We start from the raw sequence: 10208 nt of genomic DNA on the forward strand, positions 1-10208 counted from the left end.
TGAGTCATTTACGAGAAAATGCCAAATGACCAGTTACAGATTATTGCACAGGGTACGAAACTATCATTTGCATCTTATTTACAAAAACTGAACAATCTTCATTTGAATGCGTCTTCCTGAACTTTCCTGGATATTCACTGACTGTCGCTCAAGTCCAAGCAAATGCTACAAAGCTACTCCACAAATTCCGCCAAAGATCTTCCCGCCCTATCAGTAGTATCACTGTTACACATCTTCAAACTTTAAAGGTCGTTCGCATGCCATCGATTTTCATTCACCTCCATCAGGTCGGATTCGGCCACTCTTCGGGTGTATCATGCCACTTACGAAGCTGCGTCCCATTTACTCTTCGATGTCCGACCATCTTGAATGTTATGGACGTTCCCCCGGCGGTCGGTGACGACAAACGGCCCTTACCATCGACTGCCTAGCTTCCGCGACCCCAGTCCACTCCTTCCAGGATTCTGGTGGTCCTTCAACTTGGCCTCCGTGCCTATGGGGAATTTTCGTGCCCTTCTATATACCGTTTTCTACCTAGTCCTCTTTTGAACGATGGTCATGTTTTCTCGATCTCTTTCTTGCTCTAGCTCCTCCGGAGATAAGTGTGTTGCCGGCCACAACCCAATTACCTGATCACCCGGAAGGCGCGAATGTCGACCATACATCAGTATAAACGAGGACATGCATGTGGTTGGCTGTATGGAAGCACGATGAGCTAGCAAGACCACTGGCAAGTTAATTTACCAGTCACCTACTTTGACTGTCAGCCACTACTTGATTTTTCGGTCAGGCCATTTTTTGTGGGTGGCACGATGCCGTCCTTAGCCGTCTGATACCTAGCTTCTGCAAGCAGTTCATAAACTTTTTGCTGTCGAAGCAAGGGCCCCGGTCGGTTAGCATCATTTTTGGTACCCCAAGGTCGGCCACGATGTGATGCATTACCACTCCGCTGATCGTCGTCACCCCGCTGATTCGGCACGGCTGCCGCCTCAATCCATCGCGATAGGTGTTCTGTCATCAGCACGATGTATTGGTTCCCACTGGTTGTCACTGGAAAGGGGCCCATGACGTCAACTGACAACAACTCGCCGATTTCTGAGACAGGAATGGGTTCCAAGGGATGGGTCGCCCTTGTCGTACCCGCTTTAATTAGTTGACAACACTTACAGGACACCACACAATCCACCACTTCACTTCTCATCCCAGGCCAGTAGGCCCTCTGCCGAAGTAAGTCGCACGTCTTGGTCAACCCTGTTTGTGCCGTCTCATGGCAGTCGACGATAAGCTTCTGTCTCAGGACACGAGGTATCACGGGGAGCACAACATTCGAATCAGTGGCGTTCCAGGAAATTATGCCAGCTTCATTCACCCTCAGCCGATAAAAACGACTCTGGAACGTCTCCGATTCCTTCTCTACCTTTGTCCTCAATGCATTTTCCATCCAACAAGTCGGCTGAAATCTTCCGTGACACGGGATCCTGTCGCTGGAGCTGCACCAACCTCACGAGGTCCGTTTCGACGACGAGGCCATTGGCCCCGATGATGATTCTGGAAACCTCTGCTTCAGCGTCTGGTCTTGGCAGGCCATCAGCCAAGCGGTCCTCCATTCCTGGCACGTGCTGGAGTGTCAAGTCGTACTCTTGCAACCGGAGTGCCCGGCGCGAGGATCTCTGATAGTCCTGATCCATTTCAGGAGTCTGTGACTGATTTCGACATGAAATCTTGGGTCAAGAAGATATGGCCTCTACTCATCAAGGGCCCAGACGATCGCTAAACATTCCTTCTCAATGGTCAAGTACTTCAGTTCAGCGTCGGTCAGGACACAGGACTGACATATTCGATAACTCCATTCCTCTGCTTTAGGACTGCGCCGATAACGCGATCACTAGCGTCCGCTGCAACAGTGAACATCCTTCCGACACTGGAAAGTTTGAGGGTCAGTTGCTGGCCCAGTATCCGCGCTTTGACAAGATCAAAAGCCTCGATGCTCCTCCGGTTCATTTGAATTTCCGATTTCACATGAGTAATTCGAACAGTGGCGCAGCGACCGTGTTGAAATCCTTGACGAACCGTCTGCAGTATGCTGTTCGTCTAAGAATCTGCCGTAGAGAGCGCTTTGAACTGGGAACGGCACAGCCTTGATCTTTGCCAATTTTTGGGGCAGTGGACTCACTTCTCAGCGACCCAACTTATGCCTCAGCAGTGTCACCGATCTCCGCGCGAGCTGTGTTTAACCTACAGGCGAAAGCCATGCGGATTCCCGTGAACATTTCGGAATATTCCTCGACCACGGACCGAACTGATGGTACATTAAAAGAAGGAAGCTTTCGGATATGCAGGTCACTCAAGGCAGCGCCTGAGTAACCTTCAAGCTTGATTGTGCCATACCTTGTCACCCGCCTTCCCTGCTTTAGGTCAATCACGGCATCTGTGCCCTTGAGAAAATCCGCCCCCACTATTGTCTGTTCTATGTCTGGGCTGCCCAGAAACGCGTGGTGCACGGTTTCGTCGCCTAGGTGTATCGAATGCATTGGCAGTCCGTCAGTCTCTAGTCGATATCTACCAACAGCTCTCCGGCTAGCGCGCACGGTCTGCGTTCAGCTTGGTTCCGTCTTGGCCTCAGCGATACGCCTGCTCCTGTATCAATCAAACATAGCTCCCTCTTCCCGTCCTCCTCGACAACGGCGTGTATGGTAGCTTGTGTCAGTGCACTAATCGCACTAATCGCAACCCACCCAGGGAGAGAGGAATACTCTAAAATTGTATTAATTACAGGTGATTGGGTACGAGGACACTGATTTTTCCAGTGTCCAAGCTTGCCAGGCAGCTCGTTCGAGCGTGCCTCCGCGATTGCGTCTTCACGGCTACAAGGTGTCCCGCGAGTTGGTCTGCTCTGGTCTGCAGTTCCCCCACTGGGGGACCACCGCTCCTCTCCCGCGGCCGCGCCCGCGGCTGCAACGTGGGAATAGTGGTGCCCCGGGCCAGATGCACCAGTTTCTCCACACTCAACTGGCCAGTTCCTCGCGCCAACCGCAACTGGGCACCAAGCGCCAGCTGCACACCTTCAACGAACTGGTCGAAAAGCAACTGGTGGCGCGACACTCCACCCAGTGCCGGCAAAGCCCGATCCAACGATTGCCTCAGGTCGGCGTAGAACACGGTCGGGTCAGATACAGGAGCCATTCTGGCCATCTTGAACCGCTTCATAGCCTACTGGCGGTCGGCCGGCGCGTTGAACTCCACTGCAAGGACTTCATTCGCGGCGGCCCAGTCCATCTTCCCAGGGCCCCTTCTGGCCGCATTCAGGGCGAACTTTACCCGGCCCCTGAGGAGGGTCTTCAGCGCCACCAACTTACCCCTGTCGGTGTTCGGTCCAGCGACTTCCACAACCTCCTCAAAGACTCCAGGGAAGGTCCGAACATCCCCAACCGCAAAGAGTTTTGGCCACGGGATCTTCATTCCCATCCTGCTAATGGTACCAAATGAAAGGGAGAAAGCCTTCGCTGAGGAGTCAACTGACCAGTTACAGACTACTGAACAGGGAAGCAAAATCTCATATGCACCTTGTTTACAAAAACTGGATATCCATCTTCTGCTTGAACGCGTCTTTCTGAACTTTCCTGAAAATTCATTGACTGTTGCTCAAATCCAAGTAAATGCTACAACGTGACTCCAAAAATTACGTAATAGATCTCACTTTTCAAGAGACGCAGAGCGGATCCTTGCTACTCGCACGCCCCCTTCATCAGCAGTATCACCGTTACACCGGTGGTCCGGTTACGAATGCATTCATAGAAAGCGAGCGGTTTGCCTCCGTACGTAGACTATCAGGGTTATTTAAGGAATTGATAGTCGAGTGGAGAATTTACTCACAGACGAGTTGGCGTCACAAACGAGTGTGGCGAGAGCAGTGTTTGGCTGCGGGGTCATGTTACGTTAATTCCATACAATAAAAGCTATCAGGAAACACGTATACATCATATAGCATTAATTTATTTTTGTCCAAAGAGACTGCGAAAACCCGGCACATGTTCTACCGCATAGGTTGCCTGGACACTTTGAGCACCTAGATTTCGATACGATCCGCAGCCACCGCACCGCTCTGAGCCAAGATCTGTCCCTGGCCTTACGGCTCACTGGTTGCTCGTTACCGGCAAAAGGCTATGCTCGCACAATCCCGGTTGGCCTACTTTGGTAATCTAACAAACAACCGTCTAGAGAATGCTAATGGCCGTATCGTCGATCCATAACCGCGTGTTAGTCATATGCGTCAGTTTAGCCCTACGCTATGGTCGACGTTGGTTACATGTGTCAACTTGATTAGGCATCGCGGATACCTAGCAGCATGTTGGTCATATGTGTCAGCTTGGCTCGTTCAGCTGCCCACCATGATCGACGTCATGGTCTTTATGGCATATTTCGCAAGCTATATTGTAAAACTCTGCCGTAAACAACGAATTTGTACGGGTTTCTAACTAGTAACCACAAGTATTGTGCAAAAATTATTTACAGGAGTGGCACCTCCGCGTATTTCGCGTCCACAAGGGCCACGTGGATTCTAGAATGCTCAGCGAATAAGTTCAGCTGCAAAACTACCTGAAAGTTCCACTCACTGTAAGTTAGTCATCTTTTCTGCAATTCGCGTGTCCTCGTTACACTAGGCAACCCACTCACAGACGGTGGTGTTTATTGACCTCAAAGATTTATCTACTTAAACAAATCACCTATGGAGATAACTAGCTTATTAATTCATTATACATAGACATTCTACACTATAAAGTGACGACCCTGAAAATGCCGTAGTTTTTGCGAAGTCAATTCCATTGTGCGAATACTGAGCGCCGTCTTTCTCCGAAAACAACGGTGCAATTCAAGATTGGGCTGGTGATCAGACCTCAAGCTGATTGGTCCACTTTTTTGCCGATCAGAACTCGTGTCCTCGACACTGTGTTGCCGCATTCCAAATGAGTAGGATGCCGCCAGACCTGTGGTGGGAAAAAGTTCATGTGTCCTGAAAACCAACGCACTGTGCGACTATAGTCGCATATGTTCTTCCCGGCACAATGCCAGCCACATGTTGGAATATCGAGATCACGGAAGTGATGACGGACCGGCGGGACAAACTACTACTGCACAGTAAACACGCCGCTGGTGGCACAACCGGTGGCGCCCAAGGGGTGGCACGCTAGACATGCCAATGGTGGCTAAAGGCTGCAACATGAAAAAATTTCCGCTGATCACTTTCATGGCCTTTTTCGAAACCCTTTGCAACCGGACGGGGTTAACGGTTGCAACCACAAATTTCCCGAGGCATTTGTCGGCTCCCTGAGTAAATCGCTCTGACCACCTAACCTCATGGCATGCGTATGATTACCGAACGCCGCAGATAAGTACCAACCGCGTCTTTCGTACGACAACATGCTGCATGGTAAAAAATTAACAAGGCTAGTGCAAAAATATAAATCTATTAATGATATCATTACACCATCATAGATTTTTTTCGGTGCGCCGCAAGGTGGCCCTCTCGCATCGCAGCTTTCGGTTTCCAGGACTTCGATCAGACTCCCTTGAACCAAGCCTGGATTGGTTGGATTGGATTCTCAATGAGTGTGTGGCCACAGAGTGCATTGCATCTAAGGTGACAAGTGTCAATGTGAAACGGTTACCTCACCCTTTATGAGTCTTGGCAACTCTGTGCTTGATATAGGTCTTTTATCTTCTCCCTTTAACCACATCAGATGATCTGCGAACTCCGGGGCAAGCAGAGCACACAGCATGTTCCTGACTGACAGGCGGGGGTCAGAGCAGACCAATCTTGAAAGAAAAGTGACCTTTGTTACCAAAGTGTGAACCAGGGTGAAGCCACTCATGAGTACCTTCACGAGTACCTTCAGTGCACTGACTGTTCCGGGACTTCTGCGTCCAACAATCTGACCAGGAAAGCATCCAAATATCCCAGTTTGGTCATTTTGTTGATCTCTTCCAGAGTGCCTTTCCGTTTTTGTTATCCGAATTTTCCCAGCAATCCAAGGTTTCTTCTAATATTCGATTAAACAATAAAAGAGTGACAACAACTCACTTCGGAAGGCTTCCGCTTTGATGGCCTCGTCATGCATTTCATCTAGGTATGAATGGATGCACATGATTGAAGTTTACCTCGAAAAGCAGCCAGGATGCGCACAATTTTTTTGTTTGGATAATCTGGCACACGCGATCTATCGGAATCACTTGTTTCCTCGCCGGAGTCATTGGTTTGTTCAGTGGTCCGAAGAGGTGGTGGCGAAGTCGCGGATGACTGATGGCCATAAGCCGAACTACATTTCAAATGTAGTGAACGACACGTCTATCACATCCGTAATAACCGGAGTCCGGCTTGAAAGAACAATGACTTTTCCACAACAGGACGCCCATTTGCGGACAGACGCCGACTTCCGTTCCAGGTCCAATGCTATACATCATATCGGTGTCTCCGCATTCGAACGGCTACCAATAGACATAATCAAGTCATTTCCCTTTGATTATATGCACTTGGTATGCCTTGGCGTAACCAAGAATTTGCTGGAATTTCGGGCCGGTGGTCAATGGCGTCGTCCGCACGGGGGCGAGACGGCCCAAGTGGTTAGAGCGCGAATTTACTGACCGGAAGGTCCGTGGTTCGAATCCGACCTCTGCCACTCGACTTCCCCTGTCTAGGCTTGGGCAACCTGGCAGTATCCCAGCCCTCGTGCATCCTTCGGGTGGCATGGCAGCTAGGCACCAGAAGGGTGCTACAGCTGAACGCTTTCTTTTTTTTCTTTCCTCATAGATTGTTACAAACGCCAACGACGGAAATTAACCGCCGCATTTCAACTGTACACAGTCACACCCCCAGCTAATTCCAACGTGATTGCCGTCCTCTCGAGGGCAGTGGGCCGTGGAAAATCACAAAGTTTCGATAGTTTTTGCTCTACTTAGGGCCCGCGGTACTTGCAGATTTGAGTGAAACCGATGTTTACAAATATTTTCTTGGGTTATTTATTGCTGTGTATTTGTTTTTCCACCCAACGTTCCACGTTGATATGCTGACCTTGCTCAGAGCGTAACACGCGTATTGGTACAGAAGTTTTCCTATATATATGGGCCGCGGGCTGTCATGTACAATGTACATAGCCTGGTACACTTGGCGGACGATGTGAGGGTATATGGACTCTTGGATCGTTTTTCCGCATTTCCCTTTGAGTCATTTTTAGGTAAACTTAGGAAGGATGTTTCCGGGCCACGTAATCCTGCCGTTCAAATACGACGTATTGCTGAACGGTCAGCATCAGCCTCTGCTGACACACTGGACTGTTTGCTGACAGAAGACTGTAGAGGAGGTGCACCCGTTCCATCCGATGGTTTACTTTTCCGCTCTTTTTTATCTCTTGCTCTACACCAGATAGTGCAGTTGTTGTTGATAGTCACCCGTGTGTTATTGTAAAACTCACAACCCTCCATTTTCAACTTCAGAAGGTTTGATCTAGTTCGTTTTTTTTACTTTTCCCTTACAATCTCGGGATATTCTTATTTTCCGTGCTAGTCGGATGAATGAACGTGTCTTCATTCAGTCTTAAAGTCGCATTACTTGTAAATGTTTCGTGCTTCCTGTTAATGATGAATTTATTTATATTCCACTGTTACATTCATTCGAAAAATAAAACTTATCCTTGACCATCGGTTCTAAACATAGCGAAAAATTTGCTGATGAGTTTACTCATGTACCTGCTTCCCTTACAGATGTACAGTTTTCAAGTTCTTAGATGACGGACAGTTTGCGATCGGTTGCGAAGAGTGGTTCCTCAACGAAAGAACCATTCGTTGGAGGACCTGCGATGACTACAGAGCAATGGAACGCGCCCCAATAGACAAAGAGGGCATGCCTTCAAACGGCATCACGTGCCCCGTTGCAGTCATCAAGAAGTTTGGTACGCTTTACACGAAAAATCTAACAGCCTTTACAGGTCTTTAGGAGCTTGCCCTGAAGCAGTCCGGTTCCGTGCAGTGCTAAACTCCAGCGACGGCACTTCAGACACGGAGTCACAGACCTACTTTGGGTTGCATTATGGTGTCCGCGAGCGGTAATTTTTGGTAATAACTGGTCCATTTTTCAGAAAACGCAACCCAAAGTACTCGTCAACTGGTGAAGGGGTTGAGAAACACCGATCTCGGAAAGCTTCCAAAAGGTTCGCCTACGCAACCCCTCCGCGAATCTTGTCGTTACACGTTGAGTAAGTGCGCCATAATTTCAATTTGATATACATTTGAAATGTAGTTCGGCTTATGGCCATCAGTCATCCGCGACTTCGCCACCACCTCTTCGGACCACTGAACAAACCAATGACTCCGGCGAGGAAACAAGTGATTCCGATAGATCGCGTGTGCCAGATTATCCAAACAAAAAAAATTGTGCGCATCCTGGCTGCGTTTCGAGGTAAACTTCAATCATGTGCATCCATTCATACCTAGATGAAATGCATGACGAGGCCATCAAAGCGGAAGCCTTCCGAAGTGAGTTGTTGTCACTCTTTTATTGTTTAATCGAATATTAGAAGAAACCTTGGATTGCTGGGAAAATTCGGATGTACGGCTTAGATGTTTAGAGCTAGGTCTCAGTTCGGGTGCATCTACGGAACAAAAACGGAAAGGCACTCTGGGAGAGATCAACAAAATGACCAAACTGGGATATTTGGATGCTTTCCTGGTCAGATTGTTGGACGCAGAAGTCCCGGAACAGTCAGTGCACTGAAGGTACTCGTGAAGGTACTCATGAGTGGCTTCACCCTGGTTCACACTTTGGTAACAAAGGTCACTTTTCTTTCAAGATTGGTCTGCGCTGACCCCCGCCTGTCAGTCAGGAACATGCTGTGTGCTCTGCTTGCCCCGGAGTTCGCAGATCATCTGATGTGGTTAAAGGGAGAAGATAAAAGACCTATATCAGGCACAGAGTTGCCAAGACTCATAAAGGGTGAGGTAACCGTCTCACATTGACACTTGCCACTTTAGATGCTATATACGTTGTGGCCACGCACTCGAGTGTCGCAGTGGGTGTCATTGGGAAATCAATTCAGTCTTGGCCGAAAAAAATCTATGATGGTGTAATGATATCATTAATAGATTTATATTTTTGCACTAGCCTTGTTAATTTTTTACCATGCAGCATGTTGTCGTACGAAAGACGCGGTTGGTACTTATCTGCGGCGTTCGGTAATCATACGCATGCCATGAGGTTAGGTGGTCAGAGCGATTCACTCAGGGAGGTATTCAGTTAGCCGACAAATGCCTCGCCAAATTTATTGCATGGGAGTCCTTGATCCGTGAGTTTGAAGCGGGATTTCGGCTAGATAGAGGCTGTGTTAACCACATCTTGACACTCCGTCAAGTGTTTGAGGAATGTGTTATGTACAGGCGATGCAAATTTTTGATATTCCGTGACTTTAAAGGTTCGTTCGACTCTGTGGATCGGTCATTGCACTTAAGCACACTTCCTCAACAGGATAGTCGCCATAAGTTCGTGAACATAACGCGGCCGCCATATTCACGTTATTCAGTGCGTATTGTGCGCTCTTCAAAAACCCATACAAAAATATGCCCGACAAGGTTGCCCACTTTCACTGTTCAACTTCGTCATTGATGAAATGATGTGGCGAACGCTGGAAGAACTTGAAAACTTCGGTGTTCAAATTGTTGCTAGTGAGAACCTTGTCAGTCTGGAGTCCGCAGACGACATCGCGAATTCACGAATAGACCGGAGTTTACCGTGGTGTAACCGCTTGCGCACCTCAGCGACCCATTGAGCTATACTGGGAGTGTCCGCGCGACACTCAGTCTCTCATACCAGTTTGGTCAATGGTTAGATGTCTGACAAACACACTCTTCTGGCCCTCCAGGTTGGGGGTTGGAACATGTGGCGACTTGTTCCGTAGAAATGGTAATGCATTTGCATTTCCCCGCCAAATATCGCTGCCTTGCGGTTAGGCTTTTGAGCCAAAGGCTTTGGTGGAGAACCCTAATCGTCCTCCTGTCTAGGTGTGGGCGCCCTGGCAGTATCCCAGCCCTCGTACAACGATGACATACACAACTAACAATACTCTCATACCATATCGGCCGTCGCCTGGTGCCATCAGCCGGGTCGCCTTACTCGCTGCATACAGCAGGGCGGGTAAGCGAAAACATGCTACTGCTGACGCCTC

General features: G+C 48.8%; 1 protein-coding gene across 1 annotated transcript in view; it reads left to right on the forward strand.

The window, feature by feature from the left end:
- Window positions 1-10083: 10083 nt before the first annotated feature.
- Window positions 10084-10208, forward strand: part of T265_11969 (hypothetical protein) — a gene marked incomplete at both ends in the record, with an annotated part of 3633 nt that continues 3508 nt past the window's right edge. The window contains one exon of the mRNA XM_009178828.1: window positions 10084-10177. Coding sequence (XP_009177092.1) covers window positions 10084-10177 — 94 coding nt within the window. The remainder of the gene's footprint in view (window positions 10178-10208) is intronic.

Source organism: Opisthorchis viverrini (genome assembly GCF_000715545.1).
Source record: "Opisthorchis viverrini unplaced genomic scaffold opera_v5_678, whole genome shotgun sequence".
Classification (NCBI taxonomy): domain Eukaryota; kingdom Metazoa; phylum Platyhelminthes; class Trematoda; order Opisthorchiida; family Opisthorchiidae; genus Opisthorchis; species Opisthorchis viverrini.